Genomic DNA, 18,021 nt, shown 5'->3' with positions numbered 1-18,021 from the left:
ACGCTTAAAGTTAAACCCAGAAGACTAAGCATGGAATTAGCCTGCATTTATACATAATAAAATGTCTTCTCAAGCGAAATGAATATATAACCGAATAGATTGGCCTGAATCCATTTGAGGGTAGATTTACACGTCCAATGATGATACTGACATTGCGGGCATTGTCTTCAGCCGATTTTCATCAAAATTATTGAAAAAAAACCACAAACTGAATAAAGTTATTTGATTTACTTCATCTTTTATTGCAATGGACGAAACAGTGACAGAAATAAGCTCATATACATTCCATTCAATACAGATATAATAATAGTTTGAAAAACATTCAGTCAATAACTTAAACACTCATCTTCAGACTTAAACAAGAGCTAATTAATACATTATCGTATTTCGTCTGTTTATGAAATGTACTTCTGCCTTAAGGCAAGTTCATAAAGTACAGTGTCTCCTAAGCCGTGTTACCTGTATTATTCATCACCTGCGATTTTAATCAATAAACGTACTACAATTAACTACTATCATACTTAACGAATAATTATTCTTAAAGTTTCGGTAACACATTTTCTGACACACCCTGTATTACACGCTGTTTCTAAACACGTCATATACATTCAGTACTTTATGAATAACACCTTAATCACATATCAAGTCACTGAAAGAGTTTCTTCTTTACATTGAATGAGCGGGGAATAAGTCGAATGAAACCCTGCGATGATAAAGAAAGGTTTTTCTCGATTATTCCAGGATCGAAGTGGTATATTTTTTCGTGTACATTTTAGAACAATCTTATCCACGTGCTCCAATGGTTCAGAACCCTTTATGGAAACAAGTTTCATTCGAACATGATGTATAAACACGCGGCAGTGCAAAGGCTGGATTCTTGGGATGATTTATGAAAGAATGTTGAGGCTTTCTTTACGTGCTTTTGTAAAACGAAAGATATCGATATCGACGCTAATGAAAATAAAGCGTGGTATACCGATGACTAAAAAATTAATTGAGATTCGTAACACAGTCGTAGAATTTCCAGGCTTCTAGACAAAGGAATTGCTCTATCTATTCAAGACGGAATTGGGGCCCCACCACTTTTGTCATATCATATCAAAAAAATTGTATAAGGTCTCCTCCCCCCCATGACGTGCCTTGGCAGTGGCTTGTCCTAAAGGTTACGTTTCATCCATCGCAACCGCGGGCGTCGCCTCGGCGATCTGACAGAAGAGTGTGGACCCAAATACAGTAGACTCCGCCCAAGTCGGATCCGATCCACTCGGATAACTGTTCAACTTAGATGTTTCTCTTTTTTAATATACATTTTCTGTGACACTGAATCAAAAACATAACATCCAACTCGGATATCACTCAAGTCGGACATATTTTACGGCCTAAAAAGTTCAGACTCCGAGAGCGAAGTCTACTGTGGTCAATTCAGTTTCCAGAGTTGTTATAATCTATAGTGACTCGAAAGCGTCGTCGTATTTTTAGCCATCCCATTCGATGACGACGACAACGACGGTCAGTTGATTCGTAGAGCAAGCAATATAAGTCGCACCGGCAGCGAAATTTGCCGTGATTTACACACACGACGCTAAGACAATAATTTTTAAGCGCGCGCGGAGAAGCCATCGCGTCGTGGCGCAGAGATAAAAAAGCAAATATTCATTTCCGACAACTGAAACGTACGCTAAACAGAAGCAACACGTTTCGCGTATAAAATACGATACCGGGCGAGTTTAATAATAAGAATGATACTGCCCTAATTCTTCGAACGGCGATACTGAATAAAAACGAGATACCGAGGTGGAGTAAATCAGTAAATCGTTGCTACGAATTTCACGGAACAAGAAAATCTGTTTGTTGGATTTCGAATTGAGCGCGATCGGTATGAAAGATATAGCATTTTGAGTCCAAATTCCTAATAAGCCTCGCCTAACTCGGGGACAAACTGCGACCGGCAAAATTGGTCCGAGGTAAGCGAAGTCCGAGTAAAGGATAGGAAAAATCGTTGAGAAGTCAGAAAAATGATTCGTAAGTCCGAGGTTTACTCTAAATAGTTACATAGGAAGAATCATTATCCAAGTTGGTTATGAGGTTCCACTTCACTTGAGACAAGTTCAAGAGAAATTGTAAGAGGATTGAAATTCATCTCAAGCCATATTGTATGTTTCCGTAACTATTGGAATGTTTTGTTTTGCTGTATGTAAATTTTTGAGCAATAAAATGAATTGAATTGAAAAGTGGCTTGGGAAACTCTACTAGCGGATGCTACGTTTAATTTCTAAGAATAACCTGGCGCTACTTAGATTTTGATGAAAAGATAATACGCTAATAGATAATATCTCAAATGATTTATCGAATACAAACTACTCCAAAGGCGTCAAAAAATTTATCAAAATTAATTTTCCTGTTGGTTACAACGATCAGTTTTTTCACGATACCTGGAATTTGGACTCAATTGCGTCGATACGAGGTTCTAGACGTTTATTGTACCTAGGGAAAAATTATTGCCACGACGAAATCTGTGGCAAATTAGGTCTTGAAAAATTCAAATCAAGATTTTAACATTTCATGCTTCCAACGCCAGTAAAAAACCGGCATTATTTATTCAATCAGTTTCGACGTATTCCCAGAGGTGAATTTCCAACGCTCATCAAACTCGCGCATCAAACCGAATATTTGCTAATCATAACATAACATTTTGCGAATAGCGTTTCCAATTTTGATAATTAAGTGTTTTACATTAAAAATGAACGCTGAAATTGGGTTTTTACGATGGTTTTATTAGAAATTTAGATGTGCGGGAAAATTTCGTTCAGGGAAAGAACCACGTCGTCCTTTCTCAATTTCATATTCATGCTCATAAAATTAGTTTTTCGGACAACAAAACTAAAAATTCTCAAAATACCCGTTCAAAAATCCAGCCTCCACCGCGTCACGGAACCAATATAATCATGTCAATGCTTAAAATGTACAACAGGGGCGGATCCAAGGGGAGGGGGCGCAGGGAGTGCGCACCCCCTAAACATGTCAAGTTACCCTGAAATATGACGGGGAAATGAAAAAAATATTAAACTGATACCTCAATAAGTTTAAATTCATAAGCTTCTTCACTGTATTTCAGAAAGATGATGCTTTCCGATGAGCTTTCTTTTGGGGTGCCCTATTCCGCCCTAGATCCGCCCCTGAACAATTAGTTAATCTTCACGGTGTGTATCGCAGTTCGGGGGATGTACATTTCACGATGCGACGTCAGTACTCACGAAAGTCGACGTGCGAGTTTTCGAATTGCCGGCGGCGGTGATCAAACACCAATTATCATCACCAGAGTACACGTTTGCTTGTATACCAATAAACATACGCGTTTAATCATGGACGTGTGTCCATGGTTTAATATACTTGTACTCGTGATGATAAACACGCTGCAATATTAATTTTAGTGTGTTTGCAGCTATCACCGGGAAGAGAAAGAGAGAGCGAGGGAGAGGTCAAACCGCAGTTAGCGACACTATGGGCAACTAAGTGATTACAAATAACTTCATTAACGCGAACAATTAAACAGGTACATTAGCGGGTGACAAAGCCCACCGCTGCTGGCCAGCTTCTGGTAGGCTTTATCACACATTCTGACTGTAAATAATTATACGATTGATCGAAAGGTCAACTGGGTATTATTGTCGACAAACCGGAAAGATGTAGATTTAGGTGGGAGCATGCAGGTACTCATTTGGTTCATATTTTATATTTAATAGTACGTTGCCACCGAGTCTAAAGAAAAGCATGGCCCAATACCAGCGACCTCAATAGCGGCGTTCGCATTACCACTATTACACTGGTCCACATTGGTACGCACCTGAAACAGGCCAAATTTACAACGGACCTGGTTCGGTCGTTTAGGTCGGTCCAAACTGGATCGGTCTAAAATGGAACGGACCATTTGGAACGGACTTTCCGCAAATGTGAACGATTGGTACGCTCCAAATTGGAACGGGTCAAATCTAGACCGGTCTTAATAACGGCGGTGTGACCGTGCCTAGTCTCTGTGGGCCGTTCCAATGGAATCCCCTAATAATAGATCAGAGCTTTGAAAAATCATTGAAAATGGGACAAACTTTCCGGTAACAGACACCCGGTAGATTCTGACGCATCAGGCGAAAAAGCAAAAGCGTATATTAAACCCGATTAATCCGGATCGCTTGTGGCGGCGACGTTCATCCGGTTATCAGTTACCGACTGTAAATAATGTCTGGATTAAACCGATCCGGACGTTACTTACAGTCCACTTCTCATAACAGGATGAATTTCATCATCGCAAATGATCCGGATTAAGAAGGCTTTATTACGACGGTTCGCAGGTTCGTCGTTATACGCAGGCCTATAAAGACATTGCCGCTGACTGCGGTTTGACTCCGTGCGATTTGCTATAAATCAACGCTCAGCTTTTAGAACCCGAAAAAGTGAACTTCATTTAGTTCGGTTGGTGTCCCATCGAAAGAGATATCGACGTGCATATAGTGCGCGCATCACGAAATATCAAACTCGGGACCGCGATACGAAAATATCATTTACACCGTGAAAATTAACCTCATCCACCCCCAACACCGCCTCCGCCAAATCTCGACGGCCGATAGCAAAATCCGTCATTACCGGCTCCGCTTAGCGGGTTGTATTCTGAAATAGATAAGAAACAATGTGTAAATCGTAAATCGAGTACAACGTGTCAATAGTTTAATCAAAACGTCTTATACGTCTTCATGACACCCGCGTAATAAGTTCAATTTCATATTCTTGGCAATAATTCAAATCATTAGTTCATTTTCGATGAATTAATCAAGTTTTATAATAGATCGCAAGATTGGGTTCCGGTTGCAGTTTCGCTAAACGCAGTGAAACCATTAATTTAAATCGTTTATGAAATTCCCTCCATTCGTTGTGTTGATTTAGTAGGAAAACGTTGAAGGTAACACTTATAAAATGTCCCTCTCACTGGGTAGTTTTTTTACTCCGTAGAAACCGTTACAATAATAGTATGCATTATTTTAGGGGTGGCTCTATGCGAGTTGATGTGCACTGCGTCATCAATATTGGCGTTTCAAAATAACAATTACAATTGTGAATTTTGGCGTTCATTTCGTAAATAGATATATTTCATAACTGTTGTTTCATAATTTGATAAGTTTGAACGATTATTTTTGAGAGGATATACGCCATCGATATATCGGGGCTAGACTGGTTGCCGGTCAATTCAATTCAATTATCGATGTCGAATCCAAAATAACTTCATTGATCTTTACGATTTATATCATATCATTCATCGTCGAAAATAACCAAGCAATGTATGTATTATTCTTCAAGGCATTAAGAAACCTGAAGTTAGTTTTATTGTTGTATAAGACCAATAGGAAATTGATTTGGAAGATCGGATATTACTGCCCTTACATTGGACGAAAAAGCGCGCGTGGAATTGAACATTCATAGCTCCCGTCCTTCAGAAAATATGGCAATCTTCATAAATACCCCATATAATGGCCTTATGTGATTTCAAAACAACTTTAATACCAGTGAACGCCTTCGTTTTCTCCACAAATACCAATCGCATAAGAATGGATTATGCCACCCTTGTGGTGACTTATATCTTAGGGAATGTGCCTGATAGATTGATGATTCTCACGATCGAAGCTAAACCTCTAAACCTAGTATGTAAAGGAATGAAGTCGATCCATAAAAAAGAACCGGCCTCGTCGTTTTCATTTCTATAATTGACAGGATTGGTCTAATGAACGAAGGTTAATTTCAGTTGCGCTAGGCTAGAAACAAAAGTCGACGGACGGGCGCGCACGAAATGGCCCCTGATAATCCGTGTCGCTTTTCATTTATAACGTATCATTTCCGCTGCGCATTTGTAAAGAATGAAAATCACAAAAAGCCTCCGGTGTCGGACGAGTCAATTTCATTAATACGCGATTAATAATCCGATCTATTGAACAATCGGCGTCGCGGTATTTCGCGTTTACTGTTTAAGTTTTAATATCCTGATGGAATGGTGCGAGGAATACAGCCGGAATCGAACCGCATTCACGGCGAACGCGTAATTATCTCGTTTACATTGTCCGTCTGCCTTATATCGGAGACCGCGGCACATCGACGGTGAAAAAATATTCAGGGGAAAAACAGGCAAACACATTCAGGCATTCAGCTGATGGACTTCTAGTCACGATTTGGTGATTTGAATATGAGTTGGGAGAGGGAGAGGGAGACGGAGCCGGAGACAGGAGAGGGAGACGGAAGCGAGAGACGGAGGGGGAGACGGATACCGAGCCGGAGACGGGAGAGGGAGCCAGAGACGGGAAAGGGAGCTTATTCATTTACAGCAAATTGAGATAAATTTCAGTCCCCTGGGTGCTCTTAAATCTACAGACATTTTCGATCACTTTGACTCTTTCAAATATACCGGTAATTCCTCAAGATTTACCCAGTGAAAAATAATCGTGTTTACTTCATCGCGTTTTCCTAATTACCTGGTTTTCGTAATGGTTTACTCTTAGTTTTCTTCGGATTGACCGTCTGACTAGTACTTGTGCCCGGCTCTTCTTCCTAAAAATATACGAACAGAAAATTGAGTTAAACGTCAACTTAAGGTCAAAATCGAAGCCCTACAGCCCGGGTAGTAACCGTTGCAAGGTCGTCATAAAACAAACTCGAGATCGCCTTTCAAACTTCGATTACCGTACTCAAATTATAAATTCTGTGAAGATACTTTATGTGAGTCTGATACTTTATGTGATGACCCATAACTTCAGTGTTGAGGACAATGTATGTGAAGCCAATTTTTATTGAGATCGCAGAGGGGAGTGTTGGTAAACTATCCACAAAAATTATTGATGCGCGAAGAACCGCAGTGCTACTGTGGCAATCGAGGATTCTACTTGTGGCCGGCGAGGATCCGAGGTTTGCTCGTAGTTATTAGGCGTTTTTACGAGCACCGATTTTTGCGATCGATTTCACGATCGGCGTTTTTACGAACACGATTTTCCGATCGATTTTTGAAATCGACCAACTCGCTCGGCGAGCGATTTGGCGATTTGATTTCCAAGATGGCGGCACCGGGTAGTTCAAAACCATACATTTTTTTCCTCAACGTCGCCATATTTATGTCATGTGATTAGCCAAATCCATCGTCATTTTTACGAACGTTCGATTCGATCGTACGATCGGAGCAAATCGTTCACGAAATCGATCGCAAAAATCGGATGCTCGTAAAAACGCCTATTCAGTTACATCCTCGCTTGCCAGGGGTCCGGTATCGCTCCCGAACTCGCTTCCACCAGCCCCCTGGCCTCACGAAGCGTGATTTCATTACTGGCGCTGTTGCGCATGACGTCATATATCAACACGCGACAATACTTCCGCGTTCGCTACGTGTTCGCTGATTGGTCCATTTACCAGGAAATTCCATAGATGCCTAATGTCGTTTGTAACAAGCGCTGTGATTGGCCCGACCTAATTCTGGTCGGCTAGTAACGACTACAACGACTCGTGAGGTCAAGGGGTTCGGGGAACGGCTTTAGCAGAGTGGGTTCGAATCCCTTGACGGGTGAAGATGATTCAGTTATGGCGCTTGAATTTCTTCTACATATCAATCGAATTCTTTTCTTCGAAAACTTTTCTCAGTAGTAAATCGATTTCCAGCATTACTATACCATACAGTCATTGGGGACGCCAATCATTTGTTTGTTTTTGACCATATTGGGAGCCTAAAAGATCCAGTTCAAAGTCCAGTGAAAATAAACTTTTTTCATAACCGAGTGTATTATCACGCCATCTGCTGTGTGCCGGTACCCCAGTGTTTTATCGCATATTTTGCATTACGAACTCATTCTTATGTATATTCATTCGAAACATTCTGGCAACGTTGCTTCTTAGATTTCAGCTGGTCACTCACAGATTCTATTTCCCCAAGATAGTGCCGAGTTCCTTCGAGTAGCCTTTCATCGGGAAACCTTTATGAATCGCATCCAAGTAATCGAGTTACCAGAATTACGAAACGTATCGTGTCATATGTTCAGTAGCAACTGCGACAATCTGTTTACCTGTAACTGATGTGCCGAGGCGGGTGTGAGCGGATGTGGAAATCGTATTTGGTGGACAGGTAGAGGATTTCAAAAACTTCTCAAAAGTCAAATTTGCTAATACAAATAAGGGCAGAACTGCCTTATGACGTATTAACTATCTATCAAGGACACTTCGTGGATTAAGGAACTTTTATTCCGAAGTCAAATCTCCCGAAAAACAAATATATGAACAGCCTCTAATGATTTTTTGTTATGTTATTTAAGTTTATAATACAAAATGCGCAATGAATTAATTAAGGCCTGTGTCCTGTTGAGTCTGTCTTCAATCAATTGTGGTCAGCTTTACGCAAGCAGAAGTTTGTCAGTATTCAGACACGCTCTGTTTCTCCGGGGACCTAGCCAACACCCCCTCAGCAATCTCATATCCTACGACGACTTCAACTGGAGCTATGGAACATTTTCAGAGGGACTGGTTTTGTATGAAACGGTCTGTATATTTTCACGGCTTCAGGAAAACCTTTCACCAGGGAGGTGAATTTATACCGCTAATGACTATACTACATCTCTTGTATCTAGATAACTATAAAAATTGGTCGGGTTTTTTCTTTTGAGGATACATCACGGTTATTGGTCGGGGTGATTCGCGTTGATGTGACGATTACTTGGTCCTAAATAACTGTGAGGAGGTTTTTAGCTTAGCTTAAAATGTGAATGCAAGGATGCATTAGATTTAGGAAAAGAAAATCATAACAAAATGAAGTAAAAAACATCATCATCATTTTGGAAGATATCTCCCTCTGTGAGGAAATTAGTGAACTAGCCTATAGCCTACCAGTGAGGATGTTCCATCCACCCTCGGCAGGGATTCGAACCTGATGGCATCGCTACACTCAGCCACGGCACGAACCTGCCACAAGACCGGGTGCGCAGGTACATGCGCAGCTTTGCCGCGCGAAAAGTTGCGGCACCAATGAGATTGCTCGTTGTATAATCGCTGAGGTAAATTTCACGGAAGAACCATAACTCGGTCTAGTGTGGCAGGGTTTCGTACCGTGGCAAACTCGATGCCATCAGGTTCGAATCCCTGCCGGGGGAGGATGGGATCCTTATTTTTCTTATTACTGTAACGCTGATCTCCGCATCAACCAAACCGTCGTTATCCTGCTAGTATAAGGGCATAACGAAGCGTTGAACAAAATGCACAGACAAAAACAAAAAATGTTCCCCACTTAATTTGATTTCGAAATATATAATAACGACGTTGACGTATATGCTAATGAATGGAGGAGCGTAACAGGGTGTGATGGATAGCTATTTGTAAACACGCGACATCGTTGTAAGATATCAAAATGCGACAAGTGCAAGTCACCCGCCGGGCCGCGAGCAATATCTGACATCGGCGAAGATGATACGCGTCCCGTGCCTTATCACGATGTCAGTTGGATTCGAATGATAATATCGCCCATCCGTGGTTTTAATAAGATACACCTATGCCCCATCGGGCTGACAAGTTACTGTTATTGTCTTCATAAAACAGCGGGGGGTCGGTACCGAGTCAGTCGCCAGACCTGAAATCATATTCATCGTTACGACGATGACGCTTATCGAAATTGGATACGCGTAAGTTTAACTCATATATATTCAGATAGATAGGATCATATATCTCCATTATAAGGTCTTTCTTGAATTTCAGTAACACTTCATTTCGCTTATAATTGAATTCCGCGAAGTCAATGCCAGATAAACATCATTATCAAGCACACGGTAATCACGGTAGCAATGATGTTAATCGTGATTGTTAATCGGTACCGATTTAGTTGATATTCACGTTAGTCGTGGAACTATATGGGTTCTGAATATTACGGGCCGATTCTTCAATTGCCAGGAATCAAATATATGAAAATACGCTCATCACGTGGCAATGCCTATTCAATTATCCAATGACCAGGTGATACGGCGACAGCTAGTTTGATTGTGAACTTTCGAAATCACTGATTCGCGTTGGAAGTCTATATATGTAACGCGCAGGGAGTCAGAGCGACCTGTGGAAACTGGCGAGGTGTCGACCACATTTCTGGTGTCGTATTTAAGGCGTGACAAGCGCATAAACTAAAATAGAATATACATTTTTTTCCGATATGGCAAAAAATTGCGAAATAGACACTGATCGAGTGGCGGATCACGAGGCTATTCTACGATTAATTAGACGAAAGGAATTGTTTCACAAATTCGACCTTGCCGCTGGTAATCCATAAACTACAGGGATATAATAAAAGATATATTTACAAAATGTCATAAATTTTTCGATTAATTACGCATGAGTAGTGTAAAAACGAGATCTAAAACTCATTACGAAAATAGTTATCACGAAATATCAATATTTCCCATCACGGTTCATTACAAGGACAGGGTCCCTACAGATCAGTAATACCAGAATTCAAGGACTCTTCAAGGAGTTTTCAATAAGAAAATTTCGAACCTATAAACTTTCTAATTGCCAATTTCTCAAAATTCAAGAAGGAGTTTCATGGACTTTTGGGCGTTTAGCTCAAATTCAAGAAGGATATTATTCAGGGACCTTGAAAAACATTTTTGGTTTAGAAAGAGTGTTCAAGGAATCAAGGAGTCGTAGGGACCCTGAACGTTTTCTATGTAATAAATAAGTCTATCAGCTACGGAGCCCCGGAGGTGACACGGTGAAAAGTAAATATTTCTTTTCGTAAGAACGAAATAATCTTTTCGTTCGAACGAAATCTTTTTTTTTCATTTCGTTCCAACGAAAAGATTATTTCGTTCCTACGATAAAAAATATTCATTTTTCACCATGTCACCTCCGGGCTCCGTAACCGGCTTTGGCAGTAGCTTGGAAGTACGTAACGCCAAACATTTAAACATGATTCGGTCATCCATGGAAAAGAATAGAAAACAGGCCTTATTTGAACTTTCTCCGACAGATCTAAGTCTTTTAAGCCTTTTAAAGACCTTCAAAAGACCCATTGCTCGAAATCAGGGAAATAGTCCTAATTTTGCACTGTCTAAACAGCAGTAAATGTAAACGAATAAGATATGATAATTCGCAAATAATTCGTATTGAGTGCGTGCATGTTTTTTTTTCTGTGAACGCAACTTCAACTTTATTCAGCCGGGACGACGACGCCTGACGATTTTATTCACATGATCGAGCTATCAGCCTACTATACCCACCAGTGGCACATAAAAACAAATCTAGCGCACACCGGCACTTATAAAGACAATGAAGTTTTATTGGCGTGTTTGCGTCATCCCGATCCTCTGCGCTAAAAGAGCTCCATTCAGAGTCGACCAAATGAGAATCGCCGAGGGTAAACACGGCTAAATGGCAGCCACATTCTTCGTGATAGATGGCCAAAATCTAAATATCAATTGTTAAATCGTGTTAATGACCCGGCAATAAAATTCAATATAACCGAAGCGCAATAAAATGTTACATATTCCAATGTCAGTAATACACTATACTTTCTAAAGGTAGCGCGGATAGTGAAATTTCGACTTACATAGTCGAAATTTCGAGCTAATAAGTCGAAATTTCTAGTTCAAAAGTCGAAATTTCCACCTTGTAAGTAAAAAAACGAAATTTCGAGTAACAAAGTCAAAAAGTGAGTTTACTAAGTCAATTATTTTGAGTTAAAAAGTCGAAATTTCGAGCTACCTAGTCGACATTTCCACTTAGCAAGTCAAGTCGAAATTTCGAGTTGCTAAGTCAAAATTCGAGCTTACGAAGTTGAAATTTCGAGTTAAGAAGTCAAAATTTCAAGTAATTATACGGCCGCTATGCTCTTCCGCTAACCCCCTGTTTCGCTCTTGGTAGGTGTGGTGGGTTTGTCAGGGAACCTCAATAAAGAAATATAGCTGCAAAGCAGCGATAACGGGTTTCTGCCATGCTGGATTAAATTTGGTACTGGAGGAGTATAAGGATTTCGTCAAATTCAGTTACTCAGAACGTACGGCTTTTTTAAAGAACACCACCAAGGAGCTAACTGACATGATATGTGGAAGGCTAAATTATTTAAAACGTACTGATGAACTAAGTTTTGGGGGAAAAGCCTCGATTATAATTAAGATATCGATGAAAATGCGTTTCCAGTGATTTATAAATGGTGCTACTGGAGAACCATACCATGGAGTCTGACAGGGCCAGTTTTTGGGCTGAAGGTGTGTCTAGGGTAGATACATGTGTAACCCAAATATTAAGACATTGCATTGAAGCGTCTTTAAAACTTCCCAAAATAACTGGATTAAACCCTAAAAATCAAACGAAATTTATCAACCAAATAAAAAAAGCGTCAATCCCTGTTTCAAGATCAAAACAGCTCGGTCAATGTATCCGCTGATTTCATCATGGCTGTTGTTGTCGTAAGCGGCTTGAATTTAGCGCTAATTGTAGGCAGGCATTAACCTCGCCGATCAGTTTTTAGAAGCACCGTGCTCTGCTCGGCGGTGAGAGCCGCCATGTGGCTTGGGATTAATTTTAAATTTCACGGCGAATTCTACGATAAAATCGCGTCGCCGATTTCGGCGGATGGCAGCGCATAAAGGGCTGTTTGATTTACACAAAAATCACATTTCTAGAAATCCGGCGGTCCTTCGCGATTGTGAGCCGAATAGAAATGTGTCGTTCATTCGCTGATTTGCAGTAGATTTCGCGAGCGTTTACACCATAAGAACCTGTCGCTGGCTGACTAGAGGAGTTACACGCACGGGATCCCAGAACTCCGATCACAGATACAAAATATCATTACGTTCGCTTTACCGTGATGTTATTACAGAGTTTGTAGCGAATATGAATAATTCTGTGAAGTGTTCACTTTTACGAAAACTTGTGATAGGCCTGCTTAGCGCCTTAACTTTTCCGGAAAATGCGGAGGAATGCTTCTTTTTGGACTCAATGTCATCACATGGAATTTATACTGATAGATTTTATTGCGGCTTAGATGATGTCATCATAAGCTTATCAGAAATCCCGTATTATTCTATTATGTTTCTAACCCCAGGTTTAGATTTTGCCAATGACCCTCTTTGTCGGTTTTTGTTAATTTCATAAGATATTCGCCCATCTATTCGAAGATATCGAAATACGTAGATTCGTCCGATCATCGAGATGTCTGGGATAGTGCGCATTAGAGTATTGCGTATGCTTGCGATTTAACACGGCTGGCCAAACATGAACGCAAACGCGATACGCGGTTGTTTTCCATCTGTTTTAATGCAATCCGATGCAGTTGAAAGACCCAGCCTCGGTAGTCCGATGGGGACCGTACGCCGAATCCTCGGCGGTGAAATTACGCGCGTCATTTTCACTAAATCGGGCTTTACGTTACATTCCAATTAAGTATCAGTGTACATTAAGAGATCGGTAGAAACGTCACCGGCTTTGCATCCTGTCATTAGCACAAATCTCCACGAACATCTATCATGTTTCAATCGCGGCTCGGTTACACCGACTGCTACAACCATTTCTGCTACGGATCCGATATAGATTAAAAGAGCGAGTGCATATTTTAAAGTTCGATAATGACCACCAGGGTCAGTTTCTCTGAATGCGGTTATGAAGGTAAACCACATTGACCATCCGACAAGTATCATGGTTTTAACTGTCACTATGGCAGTCGCTTAACTTTCTTCGACCCTTTCGCCCCGGTGGTCAACATCAACTTCTGTTTCTCTAGGAAAGCATTTTTTGTTAATCACTCGGGGCACGGATCCGCCCCCAGAATTCTGCAAAAATCAGCAAATTTTCTTCTTAGTCCTCCTTCGTGTTTTCATCACAATTCTTCAACAAAAAAGTTTTTTGTTTTTGTTATGCTCGTCTTGATTCCAATCGAGTAACTTGTAAAAGTTATGGTCATGTTGATGATTTTCGAAAACATTTTCGATTTTATTTTTTTCCCTTGTTCCCTCCTCTGAATGAATGTCTACGAAATGAATGTCACAAGCTCATTTTTAAGTCAAACATTAAAAAAAAAACATCAATTTTCGACCATTTTCTGGAACGATCTGCAGTCACGATTCGTGACAGCGTCGCCGATAGAACCGATGAAAAGCCGAGCGGATTACAGTCCCTCGATTCCCGATTTTCGGTTCAAATAAACTCCGAGATTTCTTTCATTCTGTGGCAGTCGAATGTTTATCAAATTAATTATCGCCGACAGCAGTAGCAGGCGACTTTCATACAGCCGGTATCCGTGACTGATTTCGACGGATTACTACTTCAATTTTCAGCCGTGATGAAATTTCTTCATATTTTTTTCTAAAGTCACTGCGCCGAGATCGTCTGCGTGCGTGCGCGCGCGAGCGGCGTCAGCGGAGCGAATCGAATGAAATACACACACACACATAACACGCGGACATCATTTCTTGTAAATTGTTTAGATAAATTCGATAACGCTCAGGAAAGCAGATGATGAAAATTTTTTCTCTCGACTTACAGGCGATCAGGCTATATACGGAAAAAGATCTCGGAGTTGAATTATATTTGATTTAGATTGCGCAACTAACTGTATTTCGTTGCAATTTATGATGAGTGAAAAATAGTTGTATGAATTATATATAATTGTGACATGGTTAACGAAAGTAAATATCATTATCATTATCATAATCAAAACTTCATGCATTCAAATATGGACGCGATATTTTCATCAATTCTAACGCCGTTGTTTTCTTTCATGCCGGTGCTCAACTCAACTCAAACATTCTACGAGCACAAATACGCCAATTCTACGGTAGCATCCTGACGACATAGATATAAATCATTTTTCTGTGTGATTTTTTTCACACATACAATAAATTTCATTTAAAATAGTCATTTTTTTGTCATTCAAAATAATCATGTTTTTGGGAGCTACAAAAAAAAGATAAATATAATCGTCGTCAGGATGCTGCCGTGCAATTCTGATTCGAATTCAATAAAAATAACGTTCTTCATGTATAACGCTGTTTCGCCGTGTTGTCGGACTGATATGTCGGCTCGCTAGCGAGGGACTTAAGTTAAAATTCTGTCGTAAACTATATTTTCAGTCCTCTTCCATTATAAAAAAGGAAAGATATTTTGCATTTCGAAGATAACTACGTATAATGCCAGATAAATTAACGGGGGCACGCACATCATAATGATGCACACAGATTTTATGCGCACGCGCGCGCGCACACGAGACGGACTGAGAGGCGAGGCGAGTGGTATAAGTAGTCGCTATCAGCCAGTTGTCACCAGTTAGACAGACAGCCGGAGAGCCAGTGATCATTGAACTCCTGCTGGATATCAATCATTAAAACCCGTATAATCCATACATATATCGTAATTCAAGGTAAGAAATCTTTTTTCTCGTTTCTTTCTCATTCGCGATTTTTAGTTATTACTCGAATAGTTTTTATACGCGGGTTAGTCTGATATTTCGGAAAATAATGCACTTCGATGAATACTAATTGTATCAAAGCTTTTTTCAAACTTTGTAGGATTTATCCGTAAAAACTTTACATTCCGTTTCATTCTATTTGTTTTGAGAGCGCCTAATTGAAACTAATATTTCAAAAACATTTCATCGACTTGTCATTCGGTTTTGAAGGAATTTGTTCGACTTGATAACCAGTCACTTCGCGAATATTCAACTTTTAATCGAGAATTCTTCAGATCAACAACTCATGAAATTCTACAACATCTCTAAACAGTATTTTTTTAAATAGCATTTGCTAACGGCAATGGTGTTTCCTTTTGTGATTTGTTTTCAAGAGTATCATCATACTTTAAAAAGCAATTTAAAAAATGTCACCTCGGAAAATATATTTCTCTATAGCATAATTTTTGCAACATTGAATAATTCATTATTCAATCAAAATGGCCGAACACGTTCGGAACGATTAAAATGAGTACATTACGAATTGGGATGAGAAGAGATTAGATGAGCGTATGTACATCGATGCCATGTATCTCTCTCCGGGGAAGAAAGCGTTTTTACTTGATCAAGTATCGGACCGGGATTTCCGAAAAAAAATTATTTTATTTGAGGCATAGATTGAAGGCTAAACCGAAATAAAGAAATAAAAAAAGAATTTCTAATCTCCACCGAGAAACAACGCTTGTGACACATTCGTTATAACCGATTGAAACTAAGGATGCTGACTAATATTTTTTTCATTTCGCTAACTACAAAACGGGCATTACACGACCTCGATGGCTACGAATTCAAAACCGCTTTCGATGTACGACCGAGTTAGACGAAGTGTCGGTCATGACGGTTACAAAATAAATTCAAGCTCATTTCATATTTTATGAAATCTTGCTCGAGGCCGCGAGTTTGAGAATTCTGTTTTTTCCAGTCTCTCACCATTCCGGCAACAAATCCGCATAAACATTAAGTAATGCGCTAATCAAATAATTGCATCCCATTCCCCCGAAGGTTTACGTCGAAATTCTGAATGCCGCGGGTGACAAGAAAACACTTTTCTAATCGCCTTATAGCCTATATGAATTTTCATTACTCGCGTAATTTTTTGCGCATCCAACTTCAAACAGTCTGATATTCAAACTCGATGAGATTAAAACTACGCTTCTTAAAAGTGATTCGTGCAAGTGCGTTTCGGTCGCCACCTCTGCAATAGGGGGCGGGGGGGTCCATAGACATGGCTTAGACTCATGACGTCAAAGACCATCTTATGGCCATTCTTAATACTTATGACCACTTTTGGGCTTAAGTCTCGACGATAGAACAGGCGGTCCTGGTGATACGTACCGTAAAGATGCATTCAAACCGAACCCATATGTATCGGGAACACCTTATAATAGCATTCGATAATTAGTAGATAGCTATGAAATTTAATAACTGATCTGAGTTCGTAAACCAACGACACCTCGCGATTCCCCACTCAATTTCTAGAATAGCAACTTCTCGACAAATTAGCTTAATCATAATTGTACTTTCGCGAGTAGTGGAAGTTGTGAGAATATGTTGTATAAGTACAAAGAAGACCTCTTTCTACTGTCCGCGCTAATATTCATATCAATATCTTTGTATACGTTTATCCGTCATCTCTGTACTAAACATTGTAATACAATTATGTATTTGTCACTGTAGAATATTATATATGGATATATAAATACAGCTTCGCTATAAGTACAAATCTACCTAGACCATGGATATCATTTTAAGTGATAACGGTATTTCGCTTCCATTCTTCGGAGGCTTAAACCTTCATTGAAAATCGCGCGGTTGCATATGGGGAGTTCAAGGAAGAAACTCCCCAAAGATTGGTGTACAGCCCCCTACCCCGAATGATGAGTTTAAACCTTTTTTTTACTATTTGGAAGCAATGATAAAACATCAAAGCACGGTCTGGACTGGATTTATGATAATCTAACAATTGTATTATCGTTAACTGCACGAGAAATTGAAAGGTATTATGCAATTCCGTTTAAACCCACGGGATCGACCCCTTGGCAAATTAGAATCATGTTTTATTCGGTTTTATTCATTAATTCCCCTAAATTTTTGAATTGCAATCATCGTCGATTTCCCGACATGGCAGAACACCCAGTCAGAGGCACTCGTATTTTCAGTCAGCGGGATATGTGAGTTAACATGCTTTCAGAATTTTTCACTAATGTTACCCTTCAACTACCGTATCAAAAAGGTGCGTATTTCTGATACTGCTAACGCATAACAATAGAAGAATTTTCATAACCGACGCGGAACATTATCAGCCCTTGTCGAAACCAAGTCCGTCCGGTATACCGTATTTAATATCTACTTCCGAACGTGATTTGGATATTCTCGGAGTCGCCCTTATTGAATACACGCTAAAATTTTCTCCAATTTTCATCACAGCGTGAAAACTACACGCCGATAGAATTATAATCATAATTTCATGAGTGAACGGAATAGACAACCGTCGACCAGCGACGAGACAGTTACTTTCTCGTTACGTACCG

The 18,021-nt window shown here is 39.9% G+C and overlaps 2 protein-coding genes across 2 annotated transcripts in view; one reads left to right on the top strand and one right to left on the bottom strand.

Moving 5' to 3' along the window:
* Window positions 1-235: 235 nt before the first annotated feature.
* Window positions 236-18,021, bottom strand: part of LOC141898451 (selenoprotein S-like) — a 63,547-nt gene continuing 45,761 nt past the window's right edge. The window contains exons 6-7 of the mRNA XM_074784336.1: window positions 6,510-6,585; window positions 236-4,662 (exon numbers count right to left, since the gene is read on the bottom strand). Of these exons, the coding sequence (XP_074640437.1) occupies window positions 4,577-4,662; window positions 6,510-6,585 (162 nt within the window). The 3' untranslated portion in view covers window positions 236-4,576. The remainder of the gene's footprint in view (window positions 4,663-6,509; window positions 6,586-18,021) is intronic.
* LOC141900228 (uncharacterized) overlaps window positions 15,303-18,021 on the top strand; it is a 33,668-nt gene continuing 30,949 nt past the window's right edge. Inside the window, exon 1 of the mRNA XM_074787022.1 lies at window positions 15,303-15,403. The gene's annotated coding sequence lies outside the window, so the exon portion shown is untranslated. The remainder of the gene's footprint in view (window positions 15,404-18,021) is intronic.

The sequence above is a fragment of the Tubulanus polymorphus genome, chromosome 2 (assembly GCF_964204645.1).
Source record: "Tubulanus polymorphus chromosome 2, tnTubPoly1.2, whole genome shotgun sequence".
In the NCBI taxonomy this organism is placed as follows: domain Eukaryota; kingdom Metazoa; phylum Nemertea; class Palaeonemertea; order Tubulaniformes; family Tubulanidae; genus Tubulanus; species Tubulanus polymorphus.
The sequence above is the reverse complement of the archived record's forward strand: the minus strand, read 5'-3'. Positions and strand labels throughout refer to the sequence as shown.